Below are 22,173 nucleotides of genomic sequence, written 5' to 3' on the forward strand. Positions count from 1 at the left end.
AACAAATACGCTGCGGGCGGTCCGGACGATGGGGGTGTGGGAGGAGGTGCCGGGAAGTTCCCGCGCACGCAGCCCAAGCGCCCCGGGACCGCGGCCTTGCGGTCACCGCAGAGGGGCCCGCAGGGTCAGGATGCGGGAGGCAGTGGAGTGGGAGCGCGGCTGGGCCCCGGCGGGCGCGGACGCGGGGCCACCCGGCGCGGCGCCTCCGGGCCGCGCAGCCGGTCCTTCCCGCGCTCGGCGTCCCAGGCCGGAAGGGAGTAAACACTGCGCCCAGGCGGCCGAGATGCCCCGGAGGCCCGGCTCCCAGGGGCTGCGCCCGCCCCCGCCGCCGGACCTCGGGGGCAGCGCGGCGGGAGCGAGAGCGGCGCGGCTGGGGACCGCAGCGCGCCAGGGAGCGGGCGCGGCCAGGGGGGAGGGGAGGCGCGCGCCGGGCGCCGAGGCGGGGCGAGCCGGGGCAGGTCAGGGCAGCCCACCCGGGCCCCGCCCCGCGGCGGGACCTGGTGACGGACGGGCTTCCGGGCCAATCACGGCGCGCCTGCGGTCCCCAGGGGCAGCCGGGCGGTGCGAGGCGAGCGACTCCGGAGGCGGGGGCGGGCGGGGGAAGCCTCTCTGGGGGGCGGGGCTTCGCGCAGACGGACGGCGCTCCCAGCCAGTGGGAGGCGGGAGCCGTCCCGTTAGCGCCGGATCCCCGCGGGTAGGGCGGGGCGGGCGGCGCCGCGGGGATCCCGGGGCGGCCGAGGGCCCCTGACTCGGCTCCGCGCGGCGACATGGATCGGATGGCTAGCTCCATGAAGCAGGTGCCCAACCCGCTGCCCAAGGTGCTGAGCCGGCGCGGTGTGGGCACGGGGCTGGAGGCGGCGGAGCGCGAGAGCTTCGAGCGGACTCAGGTGAGGACCGGGGACTCGGGGCATCGCTGGGACAGCCGGGAGCCGCAGGGTCCGAGAGGGGCTCTGGAGGGAGCTGGGGTCTTGCAGGCCGGCAGAGGACCGCGCCAGGGGCCCGGGAGGGGGCGAGCTGCGTGCAGACCTGGGCGGTCCGGGGGGTGGGGACCGGCATCCCCGCTGGCCTGGGCGCCGGGCGCCGGGCGCAGGGCGGGCTCCGAGGAGCCGCAGGAGCCGCGCGGCCGCGGTCCGCCGACGGGCCAGCACAGGGCAGGGGGCGCGGGAGGCGGGGGAGCCCCGAGAAGGGGCCGACGGAGGGTCCCCTGGGCAGGGCAGCGCCTCGGGGACCTGCGTTCGAGAGTGTGGGGCGCCGGCCGGGGACGGGGGCGTGGGGACCCTGATCCCCTCCCGAGCCTCTCGGGTGCACCGACTTCTCCCGCGCCCCTCAGCACCCCTTCCTTGGAGCCTCCTGCTTGGCTCTCGCCAGCCGCAGCTGTCGGCCTCCCAGGCCGGGCCGAAGGGGTCTGCGCAGTGAGAAGAATGTAGGAAATGCGAAGTGGCCAAGTGGCCGAGGCTGGAAAGTGACCGGGGGCCGAGGGGCGGGCATTCCGGCCGGGCCTGGGCGCTTGGCTGCTCGTCGGGGTGGGCGGCCCTATGCTGCCCAGGTTCCCGACTTGGGGTTTGGGATCCAGCCCCCACCCCGCCCCCAAGATGCGCCTGACAGCTTTACAGGCAGACCGTCCTATTTGTCTGCCCTAACCAGGGCTGGGCGCCAAAATTCCCAGTGTCAACAAAAAGCCACGATCCATTTTTACCTCCGAGTTTTAATGCGCACTGTATCGATCGGATTGAATAAAGCTAACACGTTTATAGTATTCATCGGTTCATTTGTATGTGAAATCCACTGCGGAGAGAACAACGCTTCTTTGAATCCCAGTGCCAAAGCTGTATGGGCAGATTTGTTCTCTTGCTCTCAGAGAGGAATCTTTGAAGATCCAGTTGGTCTCCCACTGCAAAAAGCTGGTTCCCCCACCGTGATCTGCAAGTAGAAAAGATAGAAAAAATAACGAGGGCCTGACTGAGTGTTCTGTAATTGGAATCTTCCAAAGAATAAAGCTTTTTACCCCAGGGGACTTCATCCTCCTCTTAATCTTGAAACCTCTAGCCCTAAACACAGCCTGAAGGGTGTGCACTAAGTAGGGTTATCCTAACCCAGGCAGGGAGAGAAAGATGGTCATCCACTCTGCCTTCCAGGGTCCTCCTGAGTTTGGGACTTGTTCTCTGAATTTAGGAACTGCACTCCTGAGAAAAAGGAAGTTTTCTGTTGACCTTGGGCATTGACTAGCTACCTGGTCACGTGAGGCTTCTTCCTCCAGGAAACAGTATGCATATTCTTTTTTTATTTTTATTTTTTGGGTACTGGGATGCTGTGCTACGGAGCTACATCACCAGATCTTTTTATTTTTTGTTTTGAAACAAGGTCTTGCTAAGTTGCTGAGGGTCTCACTAAGTTGCTGAGGCTGGCTCAAACTTGTCATCCCCCTGCCTCAGCCTCCCGAGTGCCTGGGATTATAGGTGTGTGTCACCATGCCTGGGTTTTTTTTTTCTTTTCCTCTTTCTTTCTTTCTTTCTTTCTTTCTTTCTTTCTTTCTTTCTTTCTCTCTCTCTCTCTCTCTCTCTCTCTTTTAATTTGAAAGAGGAAAAAAAATAGATGTTATTTTATAACAGTACGTTTCTTCTAGAATCTCAGATAAGTTAAAACTGGAGCAATAGAGAAATAACACATAAGAGATTGACCCATTATAGTGATAGAAAGTAGGTTTGTGAAATTTCCATCCATGACTGACATGTCCCCTAGCTATCCAGGGACAGCCCAACAAGGCGAGTGTAGGTCAGTGTTTTCTGGTATTTTACATTCTGTGGGACACTTGTAATTGTTGAGATTTGACTGTGTGCACGAGTGTGTGTGTGTGTGTGTGTGTGTGTGTGAGAGAGTGAGGTATACACTGGAGTAGGAAGATTTTTGTGTTCCAAACTCTTTAGGGGACTAGGAGAGGAAAAGAGAACAGTCCTAAAACCTAGCATTACTCAATCTGTGAAAATTTATTTTTTTAATGGCTACCTTTCAAATATATTACGAGATACCTAAGTGAATTCGAAAAAATTTTAATGAGCTAAGAGACCAAGAGAATCATTCAAGGTCTAACAATAATTGTAACTAATTATTAGTTTTGGCACCATTCCAAATACAGTACTTTATCGTATTCCTTTCTTTAATCTTGACAAGAACCTGCAAGGTGGGTATCCATCACAGTTTTGCTCTGCGGAAATTGAAGCAGAGAGAGGTTAAGTAACTTGCCAGAGGTCACACAGCTGGCAGGAGTCCTAACCTTGAATGGCTGCCTCAGCATGGGGCACATCGTTGGCCTTGGCGCTGGAAGACATGGGGCATGTGTGATGGGTGGGCTATGGGACCTCAGGCACGTCGTCTCGCCTTCCTAAGCCTCAGTATCCTTGTGGTTAAAAAAATAATAACAATATTTACCTTGTGGGCTTAGGGTGGGGATTACATTAAGTAATATGCAGGAAGGCATTTTGCAAACTGTGGAGCATAATTTCAGTGATGATTATAATCTACCCGGGGAGGTGAGACATGAGAGAGAAAGTGCACCTCACTGTGCCGGCTGCGATGGTCAGCTCTGAGGAGGGACAGGTAACCGGGCAGCAATCCCAGCACAGGGGGAGAAGGCACGTGTGGGAGAAGGCGTACCCTCGCCAGGACTTCAGCCACCTTTCTGCATGAGTTGGCACCCGCCCGGCCAGAGGAGCCATGGAGCATTCCAGAAAGGGGAGGGCAGGAAGAAGCAGCTGGGGCAGGGAGACTTCCTGACTGAGACCCAAGGGCGGCGCGGTGGAGGGAGGGACAAGGTGGCCGGTCTCAGGACCCTGTGCAGTTGTCATGGGTCTCTGTGGCCTGCAGTGACGTCTGTCCTGCCCTGGTGTTTACCTGCATCTCAGGTGTGCGAGGCTTTTGGGAAGTGGGCCACCGGCTGTGTCCAGGGAGGAAATCAGTGCCTGGTCAGCACCTGCAGGGAGCCCTGGGCCCCAGCAGACATCGGGACTAGTTGCCATTTTCCCCTGATGACCCCAGGTTCCCTCCTGGTCTGGCCTTGTCCCCACAGGCTCCATGAGGAGCCCTGCCGTCCGTCAGTGGACCCCGACTCCTTTGACTTCCTGTGTTGCGACCCCTGTCCTCCTGCCTGACCTCTTCCAGAAAGCGTCCCATCTTCAACCCTCTTGCACCATCCTTGAACTTCATGTGGCCACTCCCTTCCAGATTGGGTGACCACCGGCCCCCCATTGGTTTAGTTTGTACGGTCCTGTCCTGGCCAGCCACCCCTCTCACGTCACAGACCTCCTTCAGGTGGTAGGGAGGTGAGAAGAAGGTGGTGCCTTTCAGAAAACTGCTGTGGCAATCCCTCCTCCCAGGAGCACGTTCCAGTTTAGAAAGCTTGTTTCTAGCCATCACCGGGGCAGCATGATGGCTGGGTACGGTCATTGTCATTTTATGGATGAGGCTGTTGTGACTCAGGGTTTGGCACCTTGCTCAGGTCATCCTATTGTGAGCAAAAGGGCAGGGATTCAAGGCCAGGACTTGCTGGAGGCTCCAAGTCACAGCCCGTCCTGCCACACTACCCTCAGGTCTGCCAGGAGGGCTTCCTGACCGTGTTTACTTAGCCAGAAAATGGCTTCCACTTAGGTTTTTTATTCTTCCAGCGTTCATGTAGGAGCACAGACCGTAGCGGGAACACAGAGATGAATAAGGTGTAGAGACCAGTTCTAGAGCAGCCGTGAGTCCATGGGGAGGTGGGCTGGCCATGGTGGGCACCCGTGTAGTCAGAGGACCCCAGGAGCCAGAGCATCGGTTTCCCTGCAGGGTTTGAGAACAAGGCAGGACCATGAGTCCACCCTGACCCACAGACTCAGAGCCTATGCATTAGCCAGAGCCTGCAGGACGTGCACACCACTCCATGGCAGGGAACTGGGATCAGAAGACAGGCCAAGGCCGGGGCCAGGGCCGTGAGAACATAGAACCTTTGAGAGTCTCAGTCTCTGGGTGGAGCGTACCACAGAGCAAAGGGTCTCGGTGCATCATGTACCAGGAAACTAGGAGACTTGGATTCTCAAAAAGAGAGAGAAGCAAATATTTCCTGAAGGCCTGCTAGGTACAGGGAACATGCCATGCAATTTTGATCCATTATTCCCTTTAGTAGCTCAGGTTTATATTCTTTGTATTATTGTTACTTATCTTTATAGCTCAGGTATGGAGAAGTGAAGTGACTTGTCCGAGGTCACACAGCAAGTGAACAGAGAAGTCGGGGCCTCAAAGTCAGATGGCAGTTGGGCATGGCGGCATACATCTATAGTCCCAGCTACTTGGTAGGCTAAGGCAAGAGGATCACTTGAGCCCAGGAGTTTGAGGCCAGCACGGGCAAGAGAGTGAGATCCCATTAAAAAAAAAAAAAAAAAAAAAAAAAAAATCAGATAATCAGATGGCAAAGTCTTTTTCTTCATGTTTACGATGGAGGCATTTCTGCCATCTTGCTCTTGATCTTCAGTGAATACACACTTTAGATTCACCAGCTGCAAAATTTTAGGCTACGTCTAGAAGAATCAGTGCTTCTCAACCCTGGCTGCACCTTAGAAACATCGTGAAAGTTCTTCAGAATAAATCCTGTGTTTCAGGGACTCTGTTGCAGTAGGTCTGGGGCAATCACTGGCCATTCGTGAAGTCCACGTAGGTCTCCTGTACATCCAGGAAGGGGACCGCTGGGCCTGATGATCTGTGGTCCTGGAACCCTGTGGGCCCTGGGATGGCTCAGTCTGTCCAGGAAACCAAGATGGCCCGGGCCTGCTTTCTGTGGGTAGGAACCGTTATCTTAGGTCTGCTCCCCGTTGGTGCAAACGCCCAGAGCCACGCTGTGTAGCTCGCTGAGCCCTGGCTGGAGCGCCTTCCTTCCGGTGGGCTTGTTGACCTGGCATGTGAGGCGCTCGCGTTCCCCGAGGCCTGAGGCCCTTCTTCTGGGAGAGCCGGCGGTGAGCCCCTAGCCCACTTGCTGAACCATCAGAGGTGGCTTCTCCCACTGGGGGTGCTCTTCTCTGTCCCCTCCTCGCTCCAGCTTCGGCCGTGGTCTCGTCCTCCTCTGGTTCTCCTACCCCTGGCAAGGACAGTGCCAGCAGGGATGTCCGTGTGCCAGTGGCACAGGCCATTCGGGACCCAGACTTTCCGGTCTTTGCAATGAATCCACGAATCGCACCTGCTGAGGCTCCCTCACCTGAAATGCTTGGGACCAGAAGAGTCTGACATTTTGGAGTTTTGTTTTGTGTTGTGTTTGGGATTGGGGACTATTTGCATATGCGTAACGAGCGTCCTGGGGAGGGGTCAGAAAGTCCTGGAGTTGGGAGCATTTTGGATCTAGAGTTTTCAGATTGGGCTGCTCAGCCTGTGCTTTCCTCCTCCGTCCTCTGCCTGGAGCCGGAACCCCTGGCCGGCTGTCCTCGCCCAGCTTCTCTTTCGCCGCCTCCGCTTCCTCTGCCCTTGCCCCTCTCTGCTGGTTTCTGTTCTCACCTCCACACAAGCCGCCTCCCACCTCTGCCTCCAGATCCCTGCCGCCTCACACCTCCCTGAGTCCTTGCGCCCCATCCCACCTGCCCTGCCCCGCTGCCTGCTGCTCCCATCATCTCGCTGGTGTCAGTCCCCTTCCTCCTGCCCTGGGGCAGCTGAGCTCTGTGGGCTGGGACGAGATCTGTCCACTGCTCCTTTGCCCTCGCCGGGCCAGCCCACGTCGTCATCCATCCTCCACGTCCCCCATATGGCCTGCGCGGGTGGGTCATCCGAGAGCCCAGTGCAGCACCTAAAGCTCCTTTTTTCAAGAACTTTTGCTTCCTGAGACGCTGCCTGGGTCTCCTTTGGGGTCCTAGGTCCCCGTCCTCCTCCAGCCTTAATTTACGTGGACAGCGCCTGCAGTCCGGTTGTAGCCAGATCCCATATCCAGGTGAGCTGGGGCCTTTGCTGCAGTGTGATGTCACCTCATTTGTGCCCACATGGCAGGCTCTGGGCCTCGTGTGCAGTGGAGACAGGCCCCGTGCCTGTTCACCCGGAGCTGGAGAAGCTGGGGGGCGGTGCACACCTGCGTCCCAGTACGCAGGACGCCGAGGCAGGAGGAGCGCTTGAGCCCAGGCGCTCGGGTCACCTGGCAACAGAGGGAGACCCCGTCTTAAAAAGAAGAAGAAGAAGGGAAGAAAAACCCCAAAACCAAAGCAGGCTAGCGGGCAGCGCTCAGGCCTTCCACTTCTCCTTTGCTCACTTTGAGACTCTCTCCCTGTCTCCTTTGATGTCTCCAATGACAGGCCCGCCCTGTGCCCGGGGAGCCCCTGAGCTAGGCTGGCGGCCACACAGGACAGCGCCTCTGGCGTCTGGAAGCAGAGCGAGGGCTCACAGTGGGTCAGCTGCGTCTTGGTGACGCTGGAACCCTTCCAGTGTGCCCGAAAGGTGGCTTTGCCCTGCCAGGCTTCCTTCTGATGAGGCAGCCCTTTCTACGCCAGAAGTACTGCCAGGGAGGGAGAGGGGCTGACCTCTTGTCCGGGTCCCGGATGTTGCTGACCGGCAACAGCGGGTGGGGATGTTAGGCTGGGGACAAAGACTAGCCAAGCATCCCTAATCTGATCTGAAGTGCTCCCCAATCCCAGCCTTCTCGGGGGCCGATATGATGCTACGGTGGAAACTTCCACACCTGAAGCCTTTTTAATGCCCCAAATGATCTAAAATATTGTGCAAAGCTACCTTCAGGCCAGTGTGTAAGGCACGCATGGACCATAACTAAGTTTCACATGTAGATTTGAGTCCCACCCCCCCATATTCCACCCCCCCCCCACCAGATTCAGAATCAGGATCCTGGTCCTGAGCATTTGGGACGACAACCACAGAGGCTGTGGTCCTAGTGCCCCCAGAGAGGCGGTCTGTGCTGCTGGACTTCGGGCTGCCAAACGAGCGGCTGGGAGAGATCTTGGAAGGTCCTTCCAGCCCTCCCACGAGCTGCCTTCAGCCCCGCGACGTGGGGACCTGCGTTTCCACCAGCTCCCAGGGCTCTCTGAAGAGGGGTGTCGGGATGTGGAACGGGTGTCAGGGCCTCAGCTCTCAGAAGCACCTTCAGAAGGCCCAGGCACTGTGCGTGGGGCCTTGGGGAGCAGATTCCCTGTCTGGGTGGGCAGTGGAAGGTCCCTGGCCTGGCCTGTCTGCAAGGCGCCTATGGGACCGAGTGTGCGCCCCATGCAGTGGCCCGTTATTCCAGCCCTCAGGACCCAGGGTGGAGGCCACCTGGGCGTGGCAGGGGCGTAACCCGGTGCGGTAGTGCCGTGGGCCAGTGGCCAGTCTGCTGCTGCATCCAGAAGCCTGGTGGCCTGGAGAGATGCCCACTCCACCTCCCGGCGGGTGGAGGCTGCTTCCTGTTTTCCTGCCTGGGCAGGCAGGGAGGGGCCCGTTCCCGGCCCTGGGCAGCACGGTCTGACGTGGTGAGGGGAGAGGGACCAGGATTTAAGGGGCCCATGGCTCAGACAGCAAAAGGGAGACTGGCGTATTTCTTGGATTGGGACGATGGCTGCTGCTGCCTCCACTAACACTGTCTTGAGACAGCCCAGAAAGCCCGTCTGCTCCGTTCAGGAAGCCAGTTTGCCTCTGACCTAACAGCGGCTAAGCCTGTCTGTGGTAAAGCGTGTTTACACATGACCTTGCTTAAGCCACGGTACAACTGCAGTCCACTGCTGTGTCAGTTTTCAAGTATGGACAGCGTGGCTCAGAGAGGTTAAGTGGCTTGCCTAAGAGCACTCAGGAGGGGCAGAACTGAGGTTGACACTGGTTGGCACGTTCTGCTTTTCTTGCTGAAGCCTGGTCTGTGGCTGGTAACTTAGAAATGGGGTTTTTCTCAGTCTTTTTCAATTGACTTCCTTGGACGTTTAAGATCCCTCCTGGAAGATATTTTTGTAACACATACAACTGTCACAAGATCTATATTCACTTGGGCACAGTGGTACATGCTTGAAGTCCCTGCCACTCAGGAGGCTGATGCTGGAGGATTCCTTGAGCCCAGGAGCTCAAGACTAGCCTGGGCAACGTCGTGAGACTGTCTCAAAAAAATCTGGGACGTGTGAAAAACCTGAGACAACCCAATGAGAAAGGAGGTACTTCATGAAGGAGGACAAACAGATGGCCCCTAACATGCGAAAAGGTGTGCAGCTTTTGCAGTAATCAGGAAATGTGTATTAAGATCACAGTGACGTACTGCTCCATGCCATCAGGATGGCTGAAACAAAAATGGTTAAAAACCCCAAAAAACAGAAGAACTACAAAAACCAGCGCGCGCCCAGTGTTTGCAGGGATGCAGAGCAGTGAGATGCTCATGTCCTGCTGAGGGGCTGTACAGGGGTGCCAGTGCCTTGGGATACAGTCTAGCCTTGTCCTCAGATTGAAGACACACGTACTCAACAGTGACAGTGCTACCTACATACCTAATGTAAGTGTTGCCCATGCACCAAAAGATACATAGAAGAATATGTGTAATCATTCTGTAATAGTCCTAACCTGGGAATAATCCAAGAGTTCACCAACAATACACAGATATATTAAATTGTGACTTAACTTGTCATTGGAATACTATGCACTCATGAAAATGAACAAACTCTGGTTACATTCAGCAGGATGGATGGGTCTTAGAAACAACATTGAGTGAAGAAAAGGCAGACACAAAAGGACACCTCCTGTATGCTTCCCTGTATTATATTAGTTTCAAAAAACAGGCAAAACAAAACCAGTACTCACAAGTGGTTGCTTAGATAATAAGACTATAAAGAAAAAAGGAAGCGATCACCATGGAAGTCCAGGAAGTCATTCTTGGGTGCGGGGCAGGTTAGGGAATGGGAGTGGGGGCAGATAGAGCCTTTGGACCCAGCCTGTGGACCATTATCCTGAGCAGTAGTTTATGATAATTCATTGTATTTTTGTTTTGTGCAGTTTTTTTATATTCATATCATACTTTAAAAAGTTAAGAAAAAAATAAGTGCCGTGGCATACCTGTAATTCCAGTGACTTGGGAGGCTGAGGCAGGAGGATTACAATGCCAGTTTGGGGCCAGCCTCAGCAATTTAGGGAGGCCCTAAGCCACGTAGTGAGACCCTGTCTCAAAATTTAAAAAAAAAATAATAAGGGCTGGGGATGTGGCTCAGTGCTGAAGTGCCCTGTGTTCAATGCCGCCTACCAAACCGAGAGAGAGACAGAGAGACAGAGAGACGGAGACAGACAGAGAGACAGCTCCTCCCAGCGGGGCATCTAGGACCCTGCCTCTTATCTTTCCAGACCTCCTTGGAGGTCTCTTTCAAATACAGCCTCCTGTTGAAAGCACTCCCGCCCTGGACCTGGGAGCTTTTAATTTACATCTCTGGTGCTGCTGGGACTTGCAGCGGGAAGTCGGGACCTGTCATCAGCCGCGCTGAGCCTGCGGCCTTGGCTTCCGTTGCCTCGCATCTGCCTTCCCAGGTGACAGCCAGATCCCACTCGTCCTTCAGCGTGCCGCCCCAGCCGCCACCGAGGCTGCCACCAGCCCAGACGCGGGCGTCTGTTCGGTCCAGGTGGAAGGTGCCTCCCGGGGAGATGTTTGTCTCTGGGCCCAAGAGCAGTGTGTCAAAAGCACACTGAGCACGGAGCCCCGAGCCCCTGGGGAGGACACTGGATCCGCCTCGGCTCCCATTCCAGAGGGTCAGCCCCAGTCGCAGAGGATGGCGTCCATGAGCTGCGGGGAGAATCGGGAGCCAGGGTCCTGGGGTCTCAGGCTGGCGAGGCGTGGGGAACCACGTGAGGGTGGTCCCCTTCCCACGTGGGCCAGAGGGCTGGGGCCTGCGGGTTTGCCTTGGGCTCTTCCTTGGGTTTGCCCCAGCCGGCCGCTTTCCTCGCTTCAGAAGGAGGCACGGGCACGAGCTCTCTGGGCCAGACCAGGCAGCCCAGGGACTCCACCTCTGGTTCCGGCTCGAGGTGGGCTGGGCACGTGGCTGGGTGGGGGCGTGCGGGTGGCATGGACCGGCCCTGCTGCCGTCCCCAGCACCAACCCGCGGGTGCATGTTGGGTGTCTTCGTCATCCTGCTGACGTGGGGCTTGGAGCTCAGAGTCTGTCCCGAGCGACACTTGATAAGCGTTCGTGGAACAAAGGATGAAATATTTTGCATAAAGTCTGAATGAGCATCAGCCACTTTTGGTCCAGCACTGACTGTGACCCCTAAGAAGCTGACCCCGAACCTGAAAGCGAGTGGACACCGTGGAGACCCTGGGAAGCTCCCGCCTGAGCCCAGCTCTCTGCCAGACTGGGGTGTTCTCGGGGGCTCCCGACCCCAGCTTGGGAGGTTCCTCGGTGACTCCAGGACGGGCCTCCAGCGCAGTCCGCACTGGTTCTGCTGCTCCTGCTGCTCCGGACGCACGTCTCCCTGAGCTTTCTGCCGCACACCTGCTCCTCCCCTCGGGCTCCTCCCCTCGGGCTCCTCCCTGGTCATCCGAGCTGATACTCTCCCAGGTGTCTCTGACACCCCTCTGCCACTCCCAGGTGTGGCCGGCGCAGTCCTGGTGTCGCCTCCCCGTGGCCAGCGACTTCCTCAGGCCTTTCTCCTGATGGTGCTACGGATGGCCTGGTCCACTGGCCGCCCCCTTGTCCTATGAGATTCTGCCTCTCCCTGGCTGCCAGAGTCTCGAGAAGGCTCGCTGCTCTGTCACTGTGCGTTGAACAGATCTGCTTGTGCTGTCACTCAGGGAGACCCGAGCTCCCGGGCATGGCCCAGAGCGTCCTGCCCCTTCCTCCCACGCCAGGCCCCGCCGAGCCCCTGCACGCTGGCCCGGCTCAGCCGGCCCCCACCTGTGGCTTGCCAGGTGGTGTCCGTGTGTCCGCCTGCCACGCTTCACTCCTGAAGCCCCGTCTCAGGTCGCCCCTCCTCCGGGACCTTCCCCATGCATCCAGGCAGGTGGAGCTGATTGTTCAGAGCGAGTGTCCCTCCTTCAGCATGCTTGGGACCGGAGGGTTCCGGAGGGTGCAATGTTCCCACATTCGGAGCGGGACCTCCCGGGGGTGGGACCCCTGGGACGGGGTCCCCGTCAGGAAATTCGTTTCTGTTTCATGTGCACTTTGCACACACAGCCCCCGGGGAATTTTGTGCGGTATATTGAGTGCCCCTGTGTTTTGTGTGTGATGTCACGTGAGGTCAGGGTAGAATCGCCCACTTGTGGGGTCGGGTCATGCTCAGAAGGTCGCAGTTTAGAGCACTGGCCTGTGGCATTTCAGATGAGGGCTGCCCAAGCCGTCTCGTAGGTGACAGTGGCTCTGTGGTCGCACCGATGTGTTCGTCTGGGTCTCTGGGCTTCCATGGAGCTCGGCCTTCTCTGCAGGGCCTCTCCACCCCAGGCACCGTGCACGTCTGGTGGATGAGCTGCCTCGGGTCATTGCTGTGACAATGACTGCTGGGCCCAGTTCCCGCTGCAAGGCAGGTGCCCGACCCTGAGCTGGCACATTAGGCCTCCCCCACGTGGAGCTGACAGAACGTCCAGCAGCACTGACTGGGTAGAGGCCAGCCCATGCGAAGGGGAGGACTCGGCGGGAGGGACATGTTGAGAGGGTGGCTTTTGGGTGCAGGCTGGGTCCCTCAGGGTCAGCGAACCAGGGGCTGCTGCTCCTGGGGTGTGTTGCGCAGGGGGCCGGCGGCTGTCCCTGGGGGCTCAGAAGTGTGTGTGGGGGTGTTGAGTAGAATAACGTCCCACCTCCAGCATGTCTGCACCCAAATGCTGGAACCTGTGAGCATTAGTCTCGTGGCAGAAGGGACGCTGGGTGGAATTAGGTCCTCAGCACAGCAGGAGTAGCTTGGCTCCCCCGGGTGGGCCCAGGCTGATCGCAGGGCCTTCAAAGGCAGGGAGCCTGCCCCGGCTGTGAACACGAGAGCACTCCAGGCCCAAGGGTTCTTCCAGGCGCCACGGCGTTCGCCTATACCTAATGAGATTTTCTGAAGATGGGACGTAAGTCTGAACACGAGTTTCATTTGTGTTTCACGGACTCCTGACACACACGGGCTGGAAGAAGTCTCACTGCCACTGCTGCCCCTGAGACTTGGGACCCACGCGCAAGGACTGGACAGAGGCCTCCAGATCCAGGGTGGCCGCAGGCTGAGGGCCAGAGCACTCAGGGACCTCAGGCCGAGGGCAGCCAGCTTTGGAAATGGGTCCTCCCCAGGGCGTCCAGCTAGGAAGGCAGCTTCGCCATGCCCTGACCTTTGCCCTCTGCCCTCTGAGAGCCCGCTGCCTTCCGCTCCAGAACTGTGAGATAAGTAGCATTGCCAGTGCAGAGCTGGTTTATCACAGTGACGGAAGAAGACGTCAGGGCGACAGGCGACCCGTGCTCCAGGTGAGAGGCCTGAAGGACGCGCGCGTGGCCATGCCCACAGGCCACCCTCAGACCGGAAGGGACCCTGGCTGTCGTTTGTGCTTACGGGGCCACAAAGCAAGATGGCTTTCCATCCTTGGCACTGGTTCACAGAAGTTTTATCCTGAAAAGACAGCTCAGCAGCCTCTTCAAAACATTTTTTCCTGCTGGGCCGGGGAATTCTTTGGTGTAATTCCAAGTTTGAGGATCAGATATAATCTACTTAACCTTAAAAAAATATTCTTTTTGATCAAGTGCTGTGCTGTTTACAAAAGGCAGATGGGAAAACCCTAATGATAGGATGGTAGTGGCCACCATGCCAGGAGGTGAGCTAGCTTGAAGGCAGGAAGCAGAGGTGGGATATGTGCCCCCAGGCCTGGGTACTTACTCAGGCCCCTGGTGGGGATCTGGAATGTCCCAGTATTCCTGGGATTAGCTGTAGAGCAGCCAGGCCCTCCCAGAGCACTGAGAGTTAGGTCTCCTAGCTCCTCCATGCTGTGAGTCAGCTTTCCGTTACTATAACAAATACCACAGATACAAGAAATTTATAATGAGAAAAGGTTTCTTTTGGCTCCCAGTCTTAGAGGTTCCAGCCCCTGGTTAGTTGGCACTGTCGCTTTGGGCCTGTGACAGCACAGCACTCATGGCTGGAGCACCTGGGGAAGCAAAGCCACTCACCTCATGACCAGAAAGAGGAAGAGACTGGGGTCCCACAATCCCCTGTGAGGGCTCACCCCCAGCAACACAGACCTCATCCTAGACCCCGCCTCTTCAAGTTTCCTCCACCTTCCAAAAGCCCCCAGCTGGGCCAAGCCTTGAGCACGCGGACATCTAGGGACCAGTCCGGGTCCAAGCTCTAGCCCGTGCCTCTCTGTCCTGCTGGGCTCCAGGACTACGGGGGCTGGATGAGGTTGCCCCAGAGGCTCAGGGAGTCGGCAGCTCTGGGAAAGTCCCCACATGGAGGGCACTACCTAAGTGACCCTGCCGTGTCCACTGCCTTTCCACAACCCTGGCTCTTCACGCGGCTCTGCTGTCCTGGCTCTCAGCTCCGAACACTGGGTTCTGTGGGGCTGTCCCTTCTCCATGAGACCCTTGCTGCTTCCTGCTGGTCCCCTTGGCCACACAGACCTCAGCGGGCATTTTCTTTCCTTTCTTGTTTCCCCTTGGGATCCCGGGATGGACCCCAGGCCTTGGCCCGCCGCCCGGCTGCACCACGGCCACGACCCCAGCCCCCTCTTGAGTGCGGCAAAGCGCACGCGGCTTGCCAGGGCGCCGCCCGGGTTGTCTCCCACCGGCTTCACACACTGATCCGCTCGCCCCTCCGGTTCCTGGCGTTATCTGAGGTATGGTCTCTGATTTAGTCCAATTTCCTAAAGGAAATCGTGCGTCAGAAAAGAAAAATAACCTGCGCAGAGTGAAGGCCGCAGATTCGTGTCCGGGTCGGAGGAGCCCCAGCCTCACTCTTGGGTGCGGACGAGTCCCGGGAGGGTGGAGTCTGAGCCCGGGCCTTGGATCCAGACCCGCGCTGCCATGGGTAGCCGGCGGGCTGTCGGCTGGAGCCAGTGTGGGCGTGAATTGAGTCAGATGGCTCGGTGGAGATCCCTGGAGCAGCACAGGCGTGGAGAGGCTTGTCTCCTGGGGCTGCTGACAGGATGACAGGGCGTGTTGACCTTGGTGCCCTCTGTGCGCTCTCAGGATGATCAGCTCTTCTGTTCCTTCTCTACTCCCAGCATCCAAGTTCTAGGGGATCGCGTAGTCTTCCGCGCGTAGTAGGTGCACAGGCGTGGGCTGTGCGCACACACGGGGCCTGCCCGGTGTGCCCCCGGGTTAGGCCTGAGTGGAAGGTCATGGAGACGAGCTGGCACTGGACTTCACGAGTGTGTAGGCGCAGGGCCCGGGGATTTCCGGGAGCTCCCATCTCTGCCGGGTGGCCAGAACACACCCTTGCTCCTGATTCCCGCCTTGGGAGGACCATGTGCTGGGAGGGATCTGTGCGTTTCTGGATCAGTGGCCTCAAGCGGGACCTGCAGCACAGAGCCGGCCCAGAGCGGCCAGCGGGAGGATGCGGTGCAGAGTGACCCATCTGGAACTGCAGAGGCAGGAGCAGGGATGCAGGGGGGCCGTTCCTAATGGCAGGATCTTGATTTTTTGTTCGACTTTTTATTTTCATGGAAGTTAAATGCGTATATAATTACAGGAGTCGATGGTCCTACAGGCTCGGTTTTTTCTTTGCTTTTGGTACTGGAGATCGACCCAGAGGCACATAGCCACTGAGCCACATCCCCAGCCCTTTTGTTTCTTCCTGTTTAATTTAGAGACAGGCTCTTGCTGAGTTGCTTAGGGCCTTGCTGAGTTCCTGAGTCTGGCTTTGAATTCTCAATCCTCCTGCCTCAGCCTCCCGAGCCTCTGGGGTTACAGGCCTGGGCCATGGCGTCCTGCTCGGTGGGCTTGTTACCAAAAGGTCACCGTCTCCCAGCCTGCTCTTGCCCATTCTCCAGACATTTCCTGCTTCCAGCTAGTTCTTCTAACAGCTGTGGTCTGCAGCCCTATGAACCTTCTGTTGTGGAAGGTCAAGATCTGGCGTTCCTGTCTGCGTTTCGGGGTGAGCTGGAGACGCCAGGGCTCCTTTTCTGCAGTTCCCTAACTGTCCGAGCAACTTGGCGTCTTCATGTGCTGGCTTGGCTTTCTGGGTGTCTGTTCTAATTGACCCGCGGTCTCTCTCCAGAGCATAATGGCCACCTGATGTGACAGGCATCCCCGTCACATTTATCATCCTCGGGTCAAGTGAGAGTGCAGATGGGCAGGGACTTTTAAGAAGTCAGGGACCATGGGCTGGGCTGTGGCTCAGTGGCAGCGCGCTTGCCTAGCATGTGTGAGGCCCTGGGTTTGAGTCTCAGCACCACATCTAAGTAAATGAATAAATGAATAAAGGTCCATCAACAACTAAAACAAAAAAAATAAATAAATAAAAAACAGAAGCTGGGGACCTGAAGGTGACAAGAATTGATGACTGTTGCTGTCCGGGGCTTTCTTAAATCTCCAGGCAAATGAGAGATGCCCTGCCATGCCCAGCAGGGAGTTGGACACATCTTACCCTGAGGAAAACACAGGCCAAACACGTTCAAGGTCATAAGGAGCTTAGATCAGTTCAGAGGCTCTGGCTTTTGGTACTGAGGGCTGAACCCCCCGGGCTTCACCACCGAGCCACACCCCCAGCCCTTTTTCTGTTTTATTTAGAGACAGAATTGTCTCTAATTGTCACTGAGTTGCTTAGGGCCTCACTAAGTTGCTAAGGCTGACTTTGAACCTGCGATCCTCCTGCCTCAGCCTCCTGAGCTTCTGGGATTGCAGGTGTGTGCCACCGTGCCTGGCTCAATTCAGAGGTGATTTAGCAGTGATATATGATGGAGAATCTGAGCAGCCCGGGGTGTCCCATGTCCTGGAATGACTCGGTCCTCTCTGACCCTTTCAGACCGTTTTTGGGAGCCTAGATAGAGACATAACTTGGGGTGGAATAGGCTGAACTGATCTGATGGCATTAATCATGTTTCTGTGGGAAGAGGAAAACATTTCCTCTAAAGCCCTGGAGAGACAATGACAGTATCATAGGGTTGGGGGTGAGGACAAGGTCATCTCCTTTGTACCCTGTCCCAGAGCAGCCCAGAACCTGATCTGAGAATTTGGAAAATTAATTTCCATTTATTCTGAGGGCCATTTGAAGATATTTAGAATGGCTTTTGTTGCGAGAAATTGGAAAATAAAAACCAAGTAATAAAAGAGTCTTAAAGGCCTGGAGGAGATTCCTGGCTGTGGTTCTGCCTGGGCCCTGGGGGTTGGGTCAGGCCTGGTGGTGACGGTGATGGTGTAGGACCCCCCAAAAGGAAGACCCTTACTCGAGTCTCAGGATGGCGCGCTCCAGGAAGCACGAGAGACCGGCTTGATGCAAAAGCACGAGGCACTTTAATAACGGAGCTCCGGGCCAACACGTATCTCACGCAGGAGATAGAGGAGTTGACCACGAGGCTCAGTAGTCAGGGGTTTATATAGGAAAAGTTAGGGAGTTTGGCGCGGGTACACATAATTGGCTGATTCAAACATAAGCGGGTACATGACTACATTGATTACATCAGCAAGTAGTACGTGCAAATTGACATTCCAGCAATGTGGTAGGGCAGTTTATTTTGGTTAGCAGGGGTCAAGTTAACCTTAAAGAAAAGGGAAGAAGGGGGAAAGTGGGTGACACCAGATGGTCCACGGCCTTGTGGAGATTGTTTATCCTCCATGGCCAGTTAGATTTTGATGTTTTGGCAGTCTTATTTTAGGCTTGTTTAGGTATGTTCAGGCCTCAGGCCTGTCCCTCTTTGTTTCTTTTCCTAAGTTCATTTGCTAGACTACAGATTCTGTGATTTAATTATGGGCACTTAAATTTTAACTCCTTCATTCCCCTCTTCTTCTTTTAACTAATTCTAATCTTAGAATTTTATAAATCAGTATCTTATGGAACTTCTGTTTCTATATACTCTTCTCCCAAGTTATTTTCTTGGCGGAGGGACTGATATTGTTGCCTGAGCATTAATACCTGTACAGCACTTACTCTTTCCCTGATGAAGGTAACTAGGCGATTTCATGGCCTTCATTTCCTCGATTTGACCCGATCCCCTATTTCTACACTAACTACCTGTTCTTAATTCTGGCTTCATTCCCCCCTCTAATCTTAGGAACTCCATGCTGCTGGGGAAGAAGGTCGATGACCGCTCTGGCTTCTTCAAGCTGGAAGTGGGTGGCGTGGGGCAAGCAGCTTGGAGTTCCTTTTTTAAAAATCGGGTCAATCGAGGGGTCCAAGGTAGAAGTCTGGTTGGGGAAGAGCATGTTGTAAAGTCATCTGGGGGTGGGTGCTTCTATGAGAGAAGAACAAAAAGACATGAGTACTGAAAGGAGATTAGTACAAAGTAAATGTTGCAGCATCTGAAACATGCCATTGAGTATCATGAAAATGACGGAAGTCAATCTTTCACCAGGAGGTGGAAGAACTGAGAAATTGTTCCCATAACTAGGCCTAACAAAGGCTGGAGAGGACAAGGCCTTCATTTGGGGACTTTAACATTGTCCAGGTTACCAGGAATCTAAACACAACATTTAACTCTTAATGTCATAGATGTTCCCAGAAAATATAGTTAAGCTACTTAATGTCATCTGATTTTTGTAAAATATCCTTTTATTGATATAACCTGTGTTTAGTAGAGATCTCTATACTTCTGTTACTTAGGGCTAGGTAATCATACTAGCAAACATAGATTAAGTCTACCTGTGTAGCTTAAGAAGGTCTTCAGGCCTTAAACTGACTAAAAACTTCTGACTCTGGCAGTTTCTCTTAATAGTTATCAGGCACACTTGCTGAAGAATCTTTCTTTCATTTGTAGCTTTCAGTCTTTATTCTAGTGGGCTAATACAAGTGTACATCTTAAGTTACATTTAACTATTATTTCTTTTAAATGCCCAAGAATGGCTGTTTTTGGTTTTAACTGTTTTGCTGGGTGTCTAAGATCAAGCTGGTCAAATTGACCTGGTTCCTGTCTTATTAAAGAGTCAGCTGAGTTCCCACAGGGGTTACTCATAGAGAACTTAAGAGCAGCTTCTTAGCTCCACCAGTGACATTGGTTAGGCAGGGTCTTCTCAATGATGTGGCTTTCCTTGAAAGCATAAGGGATGTCTCCCTTTTTTCATGACCCTCCTCTGCAGCAGATGCACTGAGTGATTTTTCATCCTCTAGTCTCAACAATCTCCTTGATCAGGAGGTTGTGTGACCCAGAGTTGCAACGCTCCTTAGAGAAGTCCTCTTATTCCCTGGGTTCAGGCTGACGTTGAGGGCAAGACCCAAATATGGAATTTTCTTGACCTCTGTATTTAATTCCAATTTCTAAGTTTGATCTTAATCATCCAGCAAGCCAGTCTCACCAGTCATAAAGTAACAGTACTGGGCTTTAACTTTAATGTCCATAATTTACAGTTATTTACCCTTTTATCTAACTGGAGTCTGTATTAGTACTGGAAGTTACCACTATCTGTTCTATAGGTGATGGCTTATTATCACAAGTTACCTAGGTTGTATATTCTGGAAGCAGCTACTTCTGCAAAACAGTAACAAGCAACAGTTTTACAAAATGAAATTAGCAAGAGTAAAAACATATTCAGCTTGTATAATAACTATCTTGAATTTGGACTGAGAACCATATTATATCCCCAATTTGAGATCATACTACTTTTACAACAAAAACCAATCTTTTGACTATAACTTTAAATAAGCTGAAGTCTGACTTATTTTGGAGTCACTCTAACATGCAGTAAGGTGGAAGGCACAGCCTTATATCAGGTAAGGCGTGGCTCTTTACAGATCTTAAGTGTTTTAATTCTGATGTTGATCTTTGCTTCTTCCTTAAATATCATTAAATAGTTTACATATACTGTTTCCTGAGTCTATATAAACTTTATAATTAACACAATTTAACATTATATCTAAAACATGAATCAAAGAAAGGCTGAGAGAGCTTTTAACTTTCCTTTTGTGTGGCAAAATGCTTTCACCTTCTATTATATGAACCTTTAAACAAATCAGGCTGTTACTACCTCTTAGAAATACATTTACATTTAAATTTTTATCTCAGTGAAATAAGTAACCAATTTTATTTATATCTTATTGATAATAGGTCCCATAATAGAATATTAAGTGATAAAAATAAATCCCCAATAAAATGTACCCCTTAAGTTTAAGATTACCATTACAGACAAGTTTATTCTGGAGAATAGCAGCGCTTGATAAATTCCCTGCTTTAAAAACTTGTATACCTGGAAAATATGAACACATTTAATATGCAACTAGTGACCATTTTACAATTACCTTGACACTTTTATCTTATCAAATTTAGTTCTTAAAGAAAAATGTAGACTCTGCAACACAGCACAACACTCTACAACAGTTGTTCAACCACAATTGTATACACCCCAATCTTTAAGACTAATTGTTTTAAAGAATAAAACTTAATAGACACAAAGTTAAGAGTAAATTAGCGTTTCAAATCCTTGTCATTTTACCCTGTTATTTTACCATATAGATTAAACTTCTGTTTATATCAGAACATTAGTATTTTACCTTAGGAAAAACCTGAAATAGTTTTAACTGATTGTCTCACATACTTGTAACCAAATTAGTTACACACACACTTGCTCAAACTTTCTCTTCACTTACACAGACTTTCTTAGCACTTACTTAGACCCTCATGTATTGCATCACACAAGCACTTTCTTACCCAAAAACATTTCCTTTTTCCTTCTACTAAATATCCATACCCAGAACCTTTTATTTTCTCTTCATTTACACTAACTTTCTGTCGACACCTTTTTGTTCACATTCTGAGACAACTCTCATGAAATTTCTGAATTTAGATAAATTACTCCATTTTAGCAAGATAAAATACTTTGTCGTTTATAGTACTCTAACTGAAACACAGTAAGAGGAGAGATGGTAACTCTAATTCCAAACCTAAGAGCTCCTTGGAGCTTTGCAGACCTGGAGGGGGAGCAGGGGGAGTGATAAGGAAGCAGATGGAACGCTTATCCTCCGGGTTGGGGTTTTACCTGTTAGGACATAACTCTTAATAACCTTGTTTTTAGTAATGACACAAAGCAATTCTAAACACTTTTTAATTTACCAACCTATGAAAACACCAATATTGTTTAAGTATGATACCCCACGGAATTTAAGGACTTAAGAGTACTTAATGTTATTTAACAATTAGCATTTTAACTTTGCAAATTAATCAGATGTCTTTACAAACACATTAGAGTAATCCCGTACATGTTAACTCTAATTCACTTATTCTGTAAAAACCAAGATATCAGACAAGTGTCCTGAACAGTATTTGCTGTCTCTTTCCTGTTGAAGAAGAGTCCTAGAAACAACTGATATTAGACATTGTTTAACATCAACATTTCATTAGTTTGACCACTTAGCCCAGGAGTTTAAAATGCACCTCTTTTTTTTTTTTTTTTTTTTTTCTCTCAGGTTAGTTCTGCCTCTCCCACTGAAACTGCTACACTTCACATTCTAATACAGACTTCAGCAAGGCCAGGCAAGGGGGAGGGAGGGATTGCCCAGGACTTTTTAACCCTTTTTTTCCTGGTTGAGAAATCAGGTTAGGTTTGAATGCAGAAAATCACAAAACATTATTTCCCACCACTTTTGGGGAATGGAGCTGCTGAGCTCTCCGCCTAGGGGGACTGGAGTAAACAAATCTCTTAGGAACAAGGAGAAGGACTGTAAAGTACCCTGCAATGAGTATCCCTAAGCCTAAGAATAGGGGACCTGAGGGAGGACAAAGGGAGCCCATCCTCCGACAAAAAACACCAAACACCAAAACAATATAAAGACAACAGACACTAACACGTCCAAGCACACTCGTCCGCGCCTAGACTTGAATAGGCAGCCGAACGCGACCTCTGACGGGGTAGGACCCTGCGTCCACTCCCGCCTGGATAAAAGGAGCACTCCGTCTCCTTCGCTCCGAAAAACCACAGTCAGGTCCTCCTGACTGCCCTCCACCCATGGAACGTCTTCCAGGGCTGCAGCTTGCGGGACCGGGGCGTCCCCCCTTCCGCGGCCAGAGGGTCCTCACGGACCACAGAGGCGGCTGCATGGAGAGGGATTCCACGTCCTCTCCCTTGTTTCAAACCGAAACCAAAACTCACATACATACTGCGGGGACACACACAAACATTCAAGACTCACACCAACGTAC

The 22,173-nt window shown here is 53.1% G+C and overlaps 1 protein-coding gene across 1 annotated transcript in view; it reads left to right on the forward strand.

Annotated features, from left to right (window-relative positions):
- Positions 1-694: 694 nt before the first annotated feature.
- Positions 695-22,173, forward strand: part of HIP1 (huntingtin interacting protein 1) — a 177,858-nt gene continuing 156,379 nt past the window's right edge. Inside the window, exon 1 of the mRNA XM_079121600.1 lies at positions 695-887. Coding sequence (XP_078977726.1) covers positions 768-887 — 120 coding nt within the window. The 5' untranslated portion in view covers positions 695-767. The remainder of the gene's footprint in view (positions 888-22,173) is intronic.

Source organism: Sciurus vulgaris, assembly GCF_902686455.1.
Source record: "Sciurus vulgaris genome assembly, chromosome: 18".
Lineage (NCBI taxonomy): Eukaryota > Metazoa > Chordata > Mammalia > Rodentia > Sciuridae > Sciurus > Sciurus vulgaris.